The sequence below is a fragment of the Hirundo rustica genome, chromosome 8 (genome assembly GCF_015227805.2).
Source record: "Hirundo rustica isolate bHirRus1 chromosome 8, bHirRus1.pri.v3, whole genome shotgun sequence".
Taxonomy (NCBI): domain Eukaryota; kingdom Metazoa; phylum Chordata; class Aves; order Passeriformes; family Hirundinidae; genus Hirundo; species Hirundo rustica.
In genome coordinates this window covers 21,980,001-21,997,551 of record NC_053457.1, presented here as the reverse complement: position 1 = coordinate 21,997,551, position 17,551 = coordinate 21,980,001, and the positions used below count along the sequence as shown (strand labels likewise).

General features: G+C 49.0%; 1 protein-coding gene across 1 annotated transcript in view; it reads right to left on the bottom strand.

Annotated features, from left to right (window-relative positions):
* The window catches only part of HPSE2 (heparanase 2 (inactive)), a 107,926-nt gene that overhangs the window by 32,268 nt on the left and 58,107 nt on the right, over positions 1–17,551 (bottom strand). Inside the window, exons 4-5 of the mRNA XM_040071484.2 lie at positions 3,214–3,387; positions 2,487–2,658 (exon numbers count right to left, since the gene is read on the bottom strand). Of these exons, the coding sequence (XP_039927418.1) occupies positions 2,487–2,658; positions 3,214–3,387 (346 nt within the window). The remainder of the gene's footprint in view (positions 1–2,486; positions 2,659–3,213; positions 3,388–17,551) is intronic.

Here is a 17,551-nt window from a genome sequence, read left to right as displayed (position 1 = left end):
GAGAGCACTTCCAGGGAGTCTCTGAGGTCTCCTGTCCCATTTCAACTAATTTCCATTACTTCCCCTTCCAAAACTCACTTCCTCACTTTTTGTAACATCGCAGTGCTTGCCTGACAGGCTAATCCACCCACCCCATCTTTGCATCTGGGGTGTCATCTCACCCCTTCAGCCTTGGTTAACTCTTGATGCGTAATCTTCCACTTGACATATCTCCTCCCACATGGTTGACTTCTGCTGTTCATCACATATTTTTTTTTAAAGAAGAGAAAAACTGCAAATTTCACATCATCAGGACTATGAGCTGCACACACTTCACTCAGAAGCCTTCAACCTACCGTGAACACTACGTAGAACACTCATGGTGGTCTAGCAAGGCAGATGGCAGATTTGCCCTTGAGAGAACCTTCCTAAATTCCCTCTCCTCTCTCCTCCTTGCTGACTGTGCGTGGCTCACTCCAGACCCTGATAGGAATGTCCTGGCTGTCCTGGGACAGCACCAGAAACATGCTGAGCAGCATCCTGCCACCGGTTCTGGGTGCTGCTGCAGAAGATAGAGCTCTTGGTAGCACTAACCCACATATTGAAGAGACCTTGGGGAGCTACTGGGGATAAAGCTCACTCTGTCAAAGAGCTTAGGCACTGTGATTTATTTGTTTATCCTTTTGCAGCTCCGTGTCCAAATACTGCAAATGAGCGTTTAGCCCTTTGTCTTTGTGTAATCAGACTTGTCCCTCCTCTTTACGCCTCGCTTGGTAATAATGGGGTCTTTGTGTTGAAAGACCAGCAGCTCTTTTCCCACAGGACCTCGCAGGCTGTAAGGCCATGCAGGCACGTGCCGCTTGCTATGAGCTGCAGACACCAGGATTTGGAGTGCAGGACACAAGCTTTCTCCATGGGAGAGACAAAACTCTTTCAGCACCCATGGAACAGGGTCATCCTGGAAGGCAGGGATGGCCACAGAGAAAAGAACATATAGCTTGGAGAGCAGGCGTGCTCATCAGGGCTTTTTCACACCACTTGGGGGGTTTATGAAGAGCCCCCACTATCCCGTCACCAGGGCTGCAGCTCTTACATACCTTCCCTTTCATTTGAGATGGGGTGTCTGCCATTATCTCCACCAGACTGCACGCTACAGCCTCGCTCCCCGGGTTGCTGTCAGTCAAACCGCAGCCCAGCAGTCTTTAGCTGCCGGACCACCCTGGCCGTGCGACTTGGCTCTTCCGACCCCTCTTCCCTGGGACCGGGCTGCGGCGCACGAAGGGCAAACACAGCAGTAGGGCTTCCCTTTCTCTAATAGCTTCTTGGCTCTCATCCCCATTGTTTTCCTTACTCAGCCTGCTCCTCCCGGCGCTAATAGATTTCCTGCTGATCAAGGCTACTACAACATTTTGTAACTCCCCCTGCGCCGCTCCCACGCGCGGTACCAAGCGCGGGGCTCTGTCAGGCCGTGCTCTCCCGTGGCATCGGCGGCGGCCGTGGTGCGGGCGCAGGGGCTGTTCCCCCACTTTCGTCGGTGGGAGGGATGCTGGCGTCGCAGCTGGTTCAACCAGCTTTATGGTCTCTTTGTGCTGCTGCAGCAGAGCTGAGAATCTGGCCCTGGCTCCCTCCCTGCCTCGCTGGGGACTGCATCAGTGTGCTGTTTATTGTTTCTGCCAGATCATTCCTGCAGATGTTAATGAATGCTAGACCCAGCTTTGCTCCCAGCAGAGTCCCTTCCACACCTCCCCCTGCCCAGCCTTCTGCACTGGAGTTTCTGTTTACAGTCCTGCAGGGAATTTCCCTTCTGCTGCATGGTCTTCGAGCCACACAGACCCAACTCCTGCTGCCAGCAGGCTCCCACACCTCCCTGATTCCTGTAGCTGTCCAACATCACCTCCAGGTGTCTGCGTCCCTCTCTGTCACCATTCCTTCTCCACCTCTGGCCTTCCCAAACTAGAGACATGGCAATCCCCCTAGGAGGGAGAAGAGAGCTTGGCCAGTGAAGAAAGTTGCTACAGGTTCTTCCTCTGCGCAGATGGAAAAAGTGCAGGGAGAAGAAATAACAAAATGGGAAGAGCAAAGCAATTTGTCCAGGAAGACTCAGAGGTAATAACGTGCACATTGGTAAGTGGTGCCAGGACCCACGTCCTGATCCTGCAGCCCTTGGGCTCGCAGCAGCCTGCATCCACACCATTGCATTGTCTTAACATCCCAACAAGTTGGACACCTCAGTCTGCCTATAACTGGGCAATGCTGGAAATGCTTGGGAGAGTGTGAATCAGTCCAGCCCAAAGTCCCATCAGGGACATCTGCAGAACTTTAGCAGTACAAAGCCCAAAGTACACATCCCAAAACCTCTGGTACCGTGGTGGCTCAGCCACACAGAGTCTCACCGTCCTGGAGGCTGTTGGACATTGGGAAGCCAAGGAGAAAGCCTTCCTGCCACAGAGGATATTGGTCTCAGGAGGAGTTTCTGAGCTCTTTTTAATCAACACAACACCACTTACCCTTCCAGGAAAGCAATGACATTCTTTCTGGGCCTTCCAATGTTTGGGCCATAGAGGTGTGCTCTGGAATAAGTGCGGATAAGCTGCAGCAGGCTTCTCAGTTGAGTGTAGTCCTTTCCCAGCTGGCTGCCATTCACCGAGCGGCCAGCTAGTGTGCGGTAGTTATTGGGCTCTGAGAAAATAAAAATAGACAAAACTTGTCAGCTCTTCTTCCTCCTCTGCGCTTCCAGAGAGATGCATGGCTCACCCTGTCACACTGCTTGACCTCCTCAGAGGACGCAGACAGCTCTGCAGAGCAACAGAAGGAGACTTTGAGGAGTGGATGACAGCCACTGCCTGCTCTCCTGTGCCCCTTCTGCTGTGTGCTGGGTGAAGGAGCTGTACCTTGGTGTCATGCTGCTGTCCCCATAGGGTTGCCCACTTCCCCTGACTGTAGCCACCATACAAATCCCTACAGTAGCTGTCCTGCCCCCCCAGGACCAGCTGAGCCTAGCAGCCAGGGCAGAAACATTTCATGGGATTAATACCAACTGAGATAAATGTCCAGCTAAGAGACTAACTCACACCAAGTCTTAGAGGTGGTGCTGCCTTACAGCAGGGGCATTTAAATCCCTCTGGAAATACACTGGCAAAGCATCCTGGGAGCTACAAGGATCCTCTTCCAAAACCGAGTATCTTTCTGCTACAGCAAGCTCCATTCCAGTGGCTCTCCTGTTCCCACACTCACCGTTGCCCAGCTCCCAGGAGATGTTGTACTTCTTGCTGGCACTGTACTTCAGCAGGCTGAGGGCATTGGAGCTGTTCCAGGAGTTGTTGGGATTTCGGCGCAAAGCATTCAGTGCAAAGATCAGGTGAAGGCCAGAGCAGTCAGCAAAGTTATAGAGTTTGTCTAGAGACCTGGCTGGGAAGAAACAAAAAACAGTTAGTAATTCAAAGGAAAACTAGTTCCAGGGGAGTTCAAATGATCCTGCTGTCCATCATACCTTGTCTTCTGTGTAGGATGAGCCAGGGTCAAATGCCATCCCCACGACATCTGTAATCACAGAAAGGCACCTGACCTTTGAAACCCAGATAGGATTCCAGGTGTGGGTTCATCTCCTTCCAGCATGAAACTTGGATGCCTTCCACCTCTGTGTCAGAGCTGGGGCCATGTTACCAGAGACAAGTGACTTTATAGCACCGCTTTTCATCTGCTCTTGGCAAGAAAAGTTTGTCCTTTCCTGTGCTTATTCTGCCTTGCGTCTCTTCCAGAGCAGATCCCTGCAGTGTCTGGGGAGCGGGTGAGGAAGTCACTGCCCTGGAGCTGCCACCTCTCCTGCACCCCTCAGCAGCCTGGTGTGTGCTCTGCAGCAGTAACCCAGGAGCAGTAACCCAGTCCTAGCGATTACCATGTACAGGCTCCGTGCACGCATTGTGCGCCTGGCTGACATCTGTCCTGCACACAGAGAGTGGAGCTTTGTGTCACCCCTGAGCCTGGCGAGAGAGGGGCTCCCTGCCTGGTGACAGCCTGGCTAAACCCTGCTGCCAGAGGTTCTCCCGGGGTGCTGGGGGCTTTTTGGGATTTGTGTGCTATCTGCTGGCCCCAAAATTGCCTGGATGGCCTCGGTGAGCAGTGGGGGCACCAGCCAACAGCAACAGGATAGACCAAAGAAAGAGCTGACCCTCTCTTTAGGGAGGTGCAGCATTAGCACGGGGCAGAGACAAAACACTTAATGCCCTTTTTTTTTCTGAAAACTTCCCTAAAATCTCAACAGCAAATTGCTGATGAAGCTAATGCCAGTGTTAGCAGGATAGAAACTCACGTGACAGCAAGAGGAGATTCGGTTAGAGAGCAATTAGATAACTGTGGTGTTTTCAATCATCCATGCCTGTTGAACCGCGTCCCAGGACACTCAGCAAGCTTCCTGAAGCAGCCTTGGAGATGCAACCACTTAACTGTGAAGAGCCACCAGGGATAGGGAGGTTCCAGGGGGCCAGGGAGGGCAGACCATAGGCTTCACTTTCAGAAGAGGGGAAGGAGGCGCTTGGGAATTACAGAGTAGGCAGACTGGCTTCAGGTCCCAGAAAAACACTTGGACAAATAACCAAGTTGCTTGTCAGCACTTACAAAATATAAGGAGATGATCAACAGCCACAGCAAAGTGCCAAGAACAAATCACACTGAAGCAACCTACTGACAGGGGAGCAGGGCTTGCGGGCAGCAGAGCAGCCATTTAGGTCTTGCACCTTGATGGGGTCTGAGGCTTTGTACACAAAGGATTGCACACAATATTCCCTCCACAAACTGTGGTAACCCCTATCTAGACTGAACTGCAGTGAGAAACACGAACACCTAGGTCAGCTGCCAGTAATTTGTTGCCACAGTGAAGGGTCTAGGCAGCCTGTTCTGGGTCTATCTGCTCATTTCCAAAAAAGAGGGGCATAAAGGAGCAGATGATACATCAGACTTGCTGTGGCACGAGGGTAATAGCAGGCACCACCTTTGCCAAGGGAGATGAAGGAGATGTAGGGAAGGCCATCACACTCTCAGGGAATTGCTCTAAGCCCAGCAGTGATGCTCCAAGATTTCCTGCAGCCATGCTGCCCACCTGAGGTGCAAGTGAAACAGTGACAAGTGGGAGCTGCTTGGTCCAGGTGGAATAAGCTATTCACTGTGTGTCTGTGTTTATTCTGTTGCCTTTCCTGGGTCACTGAAAGTCTCAGTGAATACAGAGCCAGCTCTGAGGTCTGAGAAGAATAAATTTATTTTTAAAGTAAAGTTTTAAGGAGGGTCCAGGAAATAAGCTAACTGAATAGCTAACATTTAATGCAACACAGGAAAGTTATGGAAAGAAGAAGAATGTAAAACTGTGGAAGAGAAATTCTAAATCCCTTTCACAACTTTTTCAAAATGCTACTGGTTGTTTGAGTAAAAGTAGCTGAATTAGATTAATCGAATGTATTCATCCCAGTGGTTCAGGCGCATTAGCTGTTTTTCTGGATGTTTTGTGAATTAGAGACAGATACAGTTACTCATTTCTTATTTACTTCAGACCCCCAGGCAAAAAGCTGCACTTGAAAGGAGGCTGCTATAAAGACGAGAAGACAGACACCCTAAAGACAAATCAGGATAGCAAAAGAGGTGTTACCTGCAGTTCCCCTGCTAGAAATGAAACTCACTGGCACAAAACAACTGTACTACAAAAGGGGATTTGGTTCATGTTTAGGAACCACTGCAGAAGACTGGGAATTGATTTTCCATGCATCCATGAGAGGCAACAAGACACAGGGCCTGCCACTGTGAAATTATATTTTCCCCATGACACTTATTTTGTTTCCGTGCGCCTGGATGCAGAGATGCCACGTGTATTTCATGTTCTGCCACGACTTTCCAAGCTGGAAACCTCAGCAATCAGGGGAGTGAGCTGGGAGAAACACAGATGTCTGGGGTTTGATCCTGCACGTTTCCAGTGGTCTCCCAGGACAGATGGACCTATAGTCTGCACTGAAGCTACAAAGAGCAGAAAAGTACTAATAAACCTATCTCTGCATCACACCAGATTGTTAAAACGGCCACTCTTGATATCAAGACTAGCAGGTGCCGAATCCACCCTCTGCCTTCACTCTTGGCAACTGTCTTGGGATAGTGCAAACTTGGAAGCACCAGTCCAGCGACCCTGGCAGAGTCTTGAGGATCAGTTTGCACAAGCTACCTCATCATTAGTGGTTAAATGGCATGTCTCTCACCTCTGAGATGATTGCCTTAAAGGCTGGACATCTTCATTGCAGACAGCTGCAGTTAGATGACAAAAATGCCATCATGCAGTACATGACAGCAGTGTGCTTAAGAGGCCAAGGGGGCCAATGGCATCCTGGCTTGTATCAGCAACAGTGTGGCCAGCGGGACCAGGACAGTGATTGCTCCCTTGTACTCAGCACTGGTGATGCTGCACCTTGAATGCTGTGTCCAGTTTTGGGCCTCTCACTAAAAGAAAGATGTTGAGGTGCTGGAATGTGTCCAGAGAGGGACAAAAAAGCTGGTGAAGGGTCTGGAGCACAAGTCTCGTGAGGAGCAGGTGAAGGAGCTGGGGGTGTTCAGCCTGGAGAAAAGCAAGCTCAGGGGAGACCTTATCACTCTCTACCAACTACCTTAGAGGAGGTTGTAGAGAGGTGGGGTTGGCTTCTTCTCCCAAGTGATAAGGGATAGGACAAGAGGAAAGAGCCTTAAGTTGTCCCTTAAGGGGAGGTTTAGATTGGATACAAGAAGAACTGTCTTCACTGAAAGCATTATGAAGCATTGGAACAGCCTGTCCAGGGAAGGGGTCGAACCTCTGGAGTTTAAAAGATGTGTAGGTATGGCACTTAGGGACATAGTTTAGTGATGGAGTTGGCAGTATTAGGATAATGGTTGCACTGAGAGATCTTAGAAGACTTTTTCAAACCAAATGTTTCTACGGATGGCTAAAGCACAAAAAGAAGCCTATTTAGAAGACTTTGAGTGATGCCCAGTCCTCCATATGTACAAATAAGGCCATAAGAAAATGCTATAAATATTTTACTGCCATGACTAGGGATGGCAACATTACTTTTGAGTAATGAGAACACGAAGAATCTCAGTATTATTAACAGCTGGCTAAAGCTCACTTTGGATTCTGGATAATTGCACTGTTTTTTCTTCATCAAACAAAGAAAATCATACAGGAATTTAACCTTTCCCCAGCTAACAGATCATTAGGCAAGGCTTTCACAAAGCACTTCAATAGAAAAAGCCATTGTCGTACCAGAATGAATCTTAATAGAGCAGAACTAGATTTATAAGGTGTTCTCCCTGCTCCTTCTCCCCCTCTGCCCAGTGCCGAGATGCACATGCTCAGCACTCATGTGCCACTTGGGCTCAGCAAGAAGGAATAAGGAAAAAAAAAGAAAAAAGAAGTGCAAGGATGCTGAGAGTCAGCTTCCTCCATTTATAATGCTCATGTAGCTGGAGCGAGCCTGCTCGAGGCAGCAAAGCCCCGTGCTCTGTCCCCTCACACCCAGCAGCAGTGTTGGTGGGCTGGGTGCCTTGGTGGGTCTGGGTCAAACAGCACCCAGTAGTCAGAGACAGATGCTTCTTAGACCAGGCACAAAAATTAAATCAGAAGACATTTGTGATTCCTCAGACTTTGACATCATTGGTTGCAGAGGCTTGGACTAATTTAGGGGGTGAGTACAGCCCAACAATTCATGACTGGGTGGCCACCAGTGAAGATCTGCTCCCAGCCCTGCCCTCAGATGAAGCTCTGCACAGAAATCAAAGCTTTTAGCTGCTTGTATTGATCTCATACCCTGCTTAGAGAGAGACAAACAATTTCAAAATGCAGAAGGTGTCTGTGAAACCACAAATGATGCTGGGGTTCAAGGGACAAGTACGTCCTTCGGGATCCTTTCCCATTATTCTTCTTTTTATACCAGGATAAATTTTAATGTTCTCTGAAAGATGGATGGTACTTAACTCTGTAGCATGCCAGCACAAAATCTGAGGCACATTAAAATATCTCTGGCAGTTTAAAATAATTGGAAAGACTTTCCAGTTGTAGTTACTGAATTAAACATTATACTAGAGACTTTTTAAGAGCACAGTATTGACCGCTGTTTGGTAAAAGGGACAGTTCGAGAATCTCTGGGCTCGAAAGTCTTCCACATTTTTTATTCTGCTTCAGGAATTTTGCTTTGGCAGAGTTTAGCATGAAGAGTGGAAATTCATGTGTACGCGGAGATGGAAGCTGTGATCAGTCAGTGGGCTGAGGAGTGGCAGGACATGGCACGGTGTGCCAGGGGCTTTTGTAACTCTGGGAAGGCAACCAGAAGGATGGGAAAGAAGAGCCTGTTCCCCCTCAACCCCCACCATTCACCACACCCATCTCTTGCACGTACAGAGTATGCAAGCACCAAGGAGGGTGAGACGAGAGCTGAGAATGGGTTGGGCAGCACAACGAACAATTCCCAAATCCACAGGTTAGCTGAGACCAATCCAATGAACAACAGATGAAACCTTCTGTGGATAAAGCAAAGAAATGTAGCTCTAGAAATAATGATTTCAACAAATCACGGATATTGCCCAACTCCGCGTTCTCCATAAATCCTGAGTGAGCCTGGAGCGTCCCTGCACACAACTCCTGGTGCCAGCACTGAAGCCAGCAGCATCCCCTGCCCCTCGAGCACCCCAGAGGAGATAGCAGAGCCATGGGATTGGGAAAGACCTGGCAAAGAGAAGGCCAAAGAGAACTTTACAGGGAGGGGGCAGAAAGGGCAGTACAGGCTGTTCAGACTAGAGATGAGTAAGATGGCTGGTCAGAGCAATGAATGGAAAAAGAAAGATACTCCCACTTACAGAAGAACAAGTGGGTGCATGGAAAATTTATTTACAAACAAATTGGCACCACGGTCAGCTGAATCCCATTTGCTCTGTCTCTCTTGCATTGAAAATCCTCAGAAAACCACCAGTGTATGGCAAGGACTTGATGTTTTCTTAGCAAATAAATATGAATCAGAAGATATGCAACAAACAATTAGAGCAACTCCAGATCCATGGGAACAGGTCTGCGACACTGGCTTGAAATCTTCTAATGGATTGCATCCCCAGTCACAACAGGGTGTCAGACAAGGTGACCAGAAACCCCCCATCCACAATCTGCACCGTTAGAGCACCAAAGATCAGCCTTCACCACCACTGCAAGTTCAGAGGCAAAACAACATCCCACAGTGTCCGCATGAGCTATAACATCCAGCCTGACCCGCCGGATCATGGGAAGATTTTCCTGTTGTAGCTGCATGCTAAGCCATTCCTTCAAAGTTGTTGCTTAATGAGAATTTTAGAGATTTCAAGGCTACCAAGAAACCCACACAGTTGCTGGAAACTGCATTCTAATGACGACCATCCCAGCTGGGAAGCTGTTTGGTTTTAATTTGGTTTTCTGAAGCATTTTGCCGTGCAGTGAAACCGCACTGTATAAAGATGCTGAAGAATTCCTGGGCAGAATTGCTGGCTGAAGGGAAAAAATTTGCTTGCCTCAGATACACATTTCACCTGAAATGATCTCTCTACCTGGTCAGGCTCCTAATGCCCTCTGAAGAAGATTGAGGTTTTCAGAACTGTGTCTTGCTCTCCTCTCCCTGCCAGGCTCTCCTATTGCTCCAAGGCAAGGTGCAACGTTGGAGGTCTGTTCAGAGTGACAAAAAGTGCTTTGGCAGAGCCTAACGGTGCTATAGAAAAGGGATCCAGTTTAATCCCATCTGAAGAATACCTGAAAGTTGGAGGAACTGGCTTTAATACTACCAGCCAGCAAAGAAATGTTGCGCACTGTGCGTTAATGAGAACCTGGATTTTATATCCAGCTGGAGGACAGATGGGGGATCTGGGGCTATTCCCTTTGGAGTATCAAGGGGGTCTTTTTTCCAAGGGAATTGTCATCATCCCTGGTCTTTAAGCAGCTGAACATCGACCCTCAATATTCATTCAAGTCTTTAACTAGATTTTTCATTTCACTGCCAGCGCAGAGGTGATTATGCTGACCACGTGAGCGAGGTTTAGTCCTTAACACTGCCGCACAGAAATAGCAGTCTGGGGGCTTGGTGTCAATCTCTTGCCAATAAGGAGCTTGGCCAGCAGCCATGGATTGTGGGCTGAGTTCCCAGCTGGCATATAACTTGGAAGACAACCACGAGGTCTGGGTTCAATATCCAATTGCTAAGGAGTCTGGCTGACAGCCTCATTTTGTGGAATGAATCCCAAATTAATATAATTCTTTTGATACCAGACAAGGGGCATGGCCTGTTTCCAAATGCTCGAAGGGCTCAGATAAAAGCCATAGGCATTGGGTTCAGTGTGTAAATGGTATCGAGGATGGATAACAGTCAGGATTGGGCTTAATCCTCAGATGGTGAGAAAAAGGAACGAGCCCTGAGCTCTGCCTTCATGCAAAAAAAGAGAGCTCAAATGAGCAGAATAGCTCTGTTTTCAATCCTTGCGTGGTAAAGAGCTCACAGGACAGTAATGGTTTCTACGAACAAGTGTAAATTGACATGGAGCTTCAGAAGAGATGTGGGATCTGGGTTCAATCTCCAAGTGCTGTAAAGCTCAGATAATGGCCAGAGGGGCAATTTCCAAACCCTCCGTTCCAGTCTGGTGTCTGGGAAGAAACCAGGATCATATTACAGCTAAGAAAGCTGTTTTCTCCTGCTGCATAACTTAAGGTATTTTCCCTTTTGGATCAGGATGAATCCAGCATCTTCTAAAGTTTCAGAGGAAAACGGAGGTGAGCAGGAAGAGCGCTACATCTTTGAGCGGAGCAGAAGAACAGAGCAAGGGAAAATGAGACTGTGAACATCACCTGCTCTTCCACATCTTCTTGGCCACCCCAGATCACTGGATTTGAGCCATGGAAATTGCTCCAGGGAAGATCTGGGTACAGCTCCTCAGCATCCTCAGTGCTCAGGAGTGCCTGCACTTCCGAGTGTCCTCTGTGGGAGGCAGCTTGTCCTGTCAAGAGACGGTGACAGCCTGCGTGGCAATTCCACCTCACTGACACCGCTTGCACAAGGGATTGGTGGGAAACAGCGTGTGCAGCAGTGAGTCAAGTCAGCAGCTTGCTTGAGTCATTCCATTTTGGATAAAGGAATGCAAATAAAATGAGCACAAAGTATCCAAAAATTATTTTGTCCAGGCATTTAAAGCTGGTCTTTTACATAGGAAAAGGAGGAGAGGATGAGGTTTTTAACGAAAGCTATATATTGATCCTGTGAAAATCTTCAAATTTGATAGCGCTATCTTCCTGTTCTTGAGGAAATTTAAAAAATCTAATTCCAGTCTCTGTGACAATCAGCGTTTGCTCCAAACTCCAAATAGGATGGACCACAGCAGTCAGGGTCTGATCTGTGAATGCTGCTGGAACAGGCTGTGGACTGCGAACCTGACTGCAGTTAGCCAGACTCAGCAGCAACAGCACGCTTGGGGTAAAACCCTCCAAAACCTCTTCTCAGCATGGGAACTCCCCATTCCTAATGACCAGGGGTGCTGGAGACAAGTCCTGTCGACACCACCCCGCTGCAGGTGGTGGGCACAGCGCAGGGTTTTGCTCTTTACCCTGTGCAGAGCTGTGACTCTGGGGACGGGTTACCCCATGGACACAGAGCTGCCTTCCTCCGGGCTTTACCTATGCTCGTGGAGGGAGCAAACCCTCCAGGCTTGGGAACATGGCTGCAGACATGACCCAGCTCCACTGCCAGACCCTTGCTGACAGAATGACTGTTTTATATGGCTATAAGAACAGCTATAAGTGCAGCTGTCTGAAAAGCAACAGAATCTATGATGTGTGTTTCTAAACCCAATGACAGCTGGCAGTGCTGCGCTGCAGCTCATTCCTTCTTTTACACGGTTTAGTTAAAACACTTCTCTGCAATCACCGTGATTTATCAACAAACAGCAGTTTCTGGAACAATTTAAAAGCATTCCCAAATAGGTAAGAAGTGGCCAGCTCCTCAGGCACTCAGCAAGCTCCCAAATGGACAGGCAGCTAGAAATGGACAGGGACAGCTGACAGGAGGATTAAATGCCCTCCCTGGCCACCTCACGGGGAGGACAGGGCTGTGAATCCCATTGGGATGGGGAGTGTTGAGTTAGGGGTACCTGGGCAGTTGCAAAGCATTACCCACAGATGGGAGAATGGTGATTTACAGAGTTTAAAGCTGGCTTCAGGTGCAAACATGAGCCATTTTCTGTGCTGCCAGGAGAGGTGACTTGGTCCTCGCACAGGGCTGCTCCCCAGCCACGAGGAGGGGGACTCCTGTGACTGAGTCTGACCTCTCAGGCACGGGAAACCCTGTGCAGCCCAAACCCACAGAGGTACATACAAGATAGTGCCACGGCTCGCTGTTCAGCTGGATGTTGTAACACAAGGCAGAGCGAGAAGGCAAGTACTGTACTGTGCCTGTCCCCACACTCACCTCCTCCTGCCAGCTGTAGGGCAAAGGACAACAGCCATAACCCACATAACCTTGTGCATCACTTGCTGCCCACGTTCTTTCAAGATGCCACAGTTGCAAGGCAGAGGTTTTCTTTAAAAATACTTTTCCTAGCAGTGCCTGAAGCACTAACACTGCAGCAAGAGGGTAGATGTTTTCAGCACTTCCCTGCAAAAAGGGAACTGGGCAGCACAGGCTGAGCAGCACCCTGTGCAGATGCTGCATGGCTAAACAGGAATGAAAGATGCACACGTACAAAGCATGCTTTTAATGTGTTCATTTAATCTCAGTAAAATGCTTAGCCCAGGTAGGCTGTGCATCTAGTTCTCCAATCCACTTCAGCCCAGCCAGCAGCTCCCATACTCTTTTTTTTTGCTGCCTAAACTGCTGTCACATGGCAGACACACGGCTGGATTCAGAAGACCCTCATGCAGGGATGCAAGCCAGATCCACCCCACAGCATCCCTGGGGCTGCAGAAGGAGCAGAGCCTTGTACCAGGCCCTTTGCCTCCCATCCCCAGATCTCTGGCTGCTCCAGAGCAGAGTGACATTGATCAGTCATGCGAGGAGGCTGAACTACCACATCGGGAACAAATTCAAACTGAGGACTTTAGAGCTGCCAAACCCCAACATTCAAAAATCGTGAGTCAAACTCACAAAAATCATGGGACTGGCTCAAGAAGTCTGGTTTAAACATCATTTTCGTTGCCTGCTGTTTTCAAAAATTTGGGGTGCCTTTATAAGACATTTCTGAGCTCTTCTACTACCAGGAGAGTTAAAATCTGGCTTGTTTCTATTATTCATTTCAGGCAGTTGGTGTGTAGCAGAACAACCAGTTTACTTCACAAGCCATTTGAGCGCCTTTCCCATGGGCGGGGACTGGAGCTGGTGGCCAGGGATGGCAGGGGCACGCCTGGAGTTCCTCTGTGCCAGGTGCCACAGCAGAAACACTCTGCCACTAAACAGGGATCTGCCCATGTCCTCTTACAATCCCTAGCTATTGGGAAGCAAGCCCAGAACCCACAGACATCAGGTGGTTTGTTTTGTTGGGTCTGAGTCGATGTTTGCTCTCGTACAAGGAGCCGCAGTCACGGTGCGTGGCTGAAACCGCCTGTCTCTGCTCCGGCACATCCTCTGCTGCCTGCTGTCCCATCCTCGCCATCGCCCACCCCTGCCTGTCTCTGCTCCAGTACATCCTCTGCTGCCTGCTGTCTCATCCTCACCATCACCCATCCCTGCCTGTCCCTGCTCCGGCACATCCTCTGCTGCCTGATGTCCCATCCTCACCATCACCCACCCCTGCCTGTCCCTGCTCCAGTGCATCCTCTGCTGCCTGCTGTCCCATCCTCACCATTGCCCATCCCTGCCTGTCCCTGCTCCAGTGCATCCTCTGCTGCCTGCTGTCCCATCCTCACCATCACCCACCCCTGCCTGTCCCTGCTCCGGCACATCCTCTGCTGTCTGCTGTCCCATCCTCGCCATTGCCCACCCCTGCCTGTCCCTGCTCCAGCACATCCTCTGCTGCCTGCTGACCCCATCCTCACCATCACCCACCCCTGCCTGTCTCTGCTCCAGCACATCCTCTGCTGCCTGCTGTCCCATCCTCACCATCACCCACCCCTGCCTGTCCCTGCTCCGGCACATCCTCTGCTGCCTGCTGTCCCCATCCTCACCATCACCCACCCCTGCCTGTCCCTGCTCCAGCACATCCTCTGCTGCCTGCTGTCCCATCCTTGCCATCGCCCATCCCTGCCTGTCCCTGCTCCAGTACATCCTCTGCTGCCTGCTGACCCCATCCTTGCCATCGCCCATCCCTGCCTGTCCCTGCTCCAGTGCATCCTCTGCTGCCTGCTGACCCATCCTCGCCATCACCCACCCCTGCCTGTCCCTGCTCCAGTGCATCCTCTGCTGCCTGCTGACCCCATCCTCGCCATTGCCCACCCCTGCCTGTCCCTGCTCGGTGCAGCAGATGACTTCCCTGGGAGGAAGAGGGAGTGACTACGGCTCTTCACACACTTTGAGAGCTGGGCATCTGGTATTTTTCAAAACTCTGAAGCATTTTAACCGAAAACTGTCTTAAAAAAAAAAAAGAACACCCAAAACCCCAACCAAAAAAACAACACATAAAACCGGAAATGTTTCAATCTGAAATACTTAATTAAAACCACACTCTTTAGTACATAAAGAAGGAAGTTAAAACAGAAATGTACTTTTGCACATTACAGACAGCATTATAATAAACACAGAGCTCTGCCAAGAAAGAGGCATTTTCAAGGCCAAAATAGATGCCTCCAGCTGCACTCGGATAATGTCAGAGGGCTCGTCTGCAGTGCCGAGTGTGGCTGCATTTGAACACAACAGCGACCGACCAAGCTTGGCGGGTGAGGAATATGGCAATTAGCGGCGCAGACTGCGAGCGCTGCAGCGAGGACCACAGCCCGCTGGGGTCAGAGCTCCACTGATTCCCACAGACCCCAGACCCAGGGCTTAATCTGTAAAATATTTGAAGGAACTGGCCCTGGCTCTCTCTGCTCCTCTGGGCTCACAGATATGGCTCAGCTGGAGGGACCCGGTTTGGCAGGAGCTCTCTCCGGCTAATCTTTGGGGGAATCTTGTACCAAAGCACACAGGGTGGAGTCTGAACCTGATTTTGGAGGCAAGATGAATGGCTGGAAAAGGCCAGCATCAGTGTGATGTCCTGCACCCGGCAGCCTGGGACACACATGTGGAATGCACAAGTCAAACCCAGTCCCTCAGCAGGACAGATCAGATATTTTACAAAGGTACCCACTGTCAGCTTAAAATCTGCTGCAGTTATGGAAATCAGCTTACCCTCGTGTGAAATTTTGCACTTATTTAGCATCCATGGTCGAAATAGGCATATGACTTTGAGTCCAAACTTGCCTGTTTCGGCTTTCTAGTGACTGGATCTTGCTATACTCCTGCCCTGCTAGGTTTTCGTTTCTTGTGGATAGCCCAAGATTAAGGTCAAGCCTCCTCTAAACACACTTTCATTAATCTGTATTTGTTGCAGGGCATCAGCATCTTCACAGTAATGCAAGATGTTCCAAGCTCACAACCAATTCTTTGGCTCTTTGCTGTTCTACAAGCCATACCAAGCTCTGTCTGCAAACCACTGCTAGGTGGGGCATTTAGGATCTCACGACCGAGTTGATTTGCTGTGAGATGACAGGTCTGCTCAGACTCATTCTCCTCTTCACCAGCTGCAGAGCCAAAGCAGCCTTGGCTGCACATAAGGGCCAGGAGAGGAAATAAGACACATTTAAACATCTACAGCAATTAGCCTCACACATGCTTCATGGAAAGATTGTTGGAGGGGAATGCTGATGTGAAATGTCACCTGCTTAGGACACAGAAGAAGGAGATAGGAGGGTTGATTGGGGTTTTTTGTATGAAGAATATTTTTGGGTCCAAGGAGAGCTGAGAAACAGACTCTGCGTGCCTCCAGGGACAAGAAAAATAAATGGAGCACAGAAGATGTCCCACAGAACTTCATTAATAACAAACAGAACACAGAGGACATATTTTTGAGTGTCTGACTAAGGCAGCTAAAATAACTGGGGTTGGTAGGAACTAGTAATTTTAATTACCATGCTATCTGCTAAAGACAGAGCAGGGCAGATCCCAGACACTCCAAGCTGTTGGAATGCGTGAGGAAAAGTTGCTCTGGAGAAGGGAAAATAACAGGGGAGGGGATGTTTATTACTTGAATATTATTGATATAGAAAGTTGATTAATAGTCCAAAAATGGAAGTAAATCTGAGTGCAAGTGGTTACAAAACTAAAAAGCCCAGCAGTTTAAGGCAGTGAAGGAATAAGAAAAATGGATTAAAGATAATGTATTTCAAAAAAAGCAAATTTGAACAAATTCAGGGCACAGGTCAAGAGGATCTCTGGGGAAGGGAGTTTAAGACAGCATTTCCCAACCAGTGAGACATGGAGAGGCAACAGCTGTGCTGTGGGTCAGGGGAGAGAGCAGCAGAAAGAACAGCAGGAGAATACCCTGCAAATACATACAAATAAGAGGAAGCAAGAGGAAAATATCAATTGGGAACTCAGTGCAAAGGAGTAAGCAACATATTGACATAGAAACAGCTCTTTTCTTTAGTTTTCATCGAGATAATTAACTGTGACATGACTTAGTTACATTAATCTGAAGTGTGAAAGAGCAGCAGACCTGAAAAAGGACAGAACAAATGAAAGACCACTTAGGAAACCTAAACCACAGAAGTGCTTAATAATCACTATGAAGTCTGTGTCAAATTGTTTTGCCAAATACAGAAGATTCATATGTATTCAATAAGTACCTTTTCTGCGTTTTTCACCCAGAATTTTGCCACTATCAGCATACCCTCTTACAGTAATTCTATATCTTGCTGAAGTGGTTTTAGTCCCGATACACAGAAGTATATTTATTGGTTTATCCCCTGCGCACAGATGCATCCCAAATACTCTCAGCCTGTGCAATGGAGTGCAATGGAGGTACCACCTGAGCAGGTTCATTCTTTCAAGGTGAGCAGGGAGGAACAAGCATGACCCATACTGATGTAAGCCTCCAAAGAGCCTTGGGTGAGCTCCCTTGAAGCTCCATACCTCTTTATATTCCTGGACAATAACCCAAAGCCAGCTCAGTCCCATGGACCAGCACTGCAGGTACACGGACTTGGATGGGACGGATGTTAAATTTCACAGCAATCACCCTGCAGGCACTGCTGCCACACAGCTCCTCTGCACTGGTTGGCACACCCTCGGTGGCTGTAGTGATGGGGAGGGTGCTTACACAGCCTGCCAGGGCAGCAGCCCCAAAAAGTATCACCCAGTAATGGTATCATGCCTAGAGGTGGCTGTCAAAACCAGAGGGAGCCATGTGGGCAGAAGAGGCAGAGGAGAGCACGACTCACTCGTGGTGTGTGGGACCCAGCTAAAGAAAGAACAGCAAAAGGCTGCGCTGTGAGTTACTCCACTCACAGAATGGATTTAGATGTCAGATGTCAGCTCTTTCCATGAGCAGATCCTCTGCAAGGCTTTTAATACATATGTGTACCCAACTGCTGAGTGACCTACAG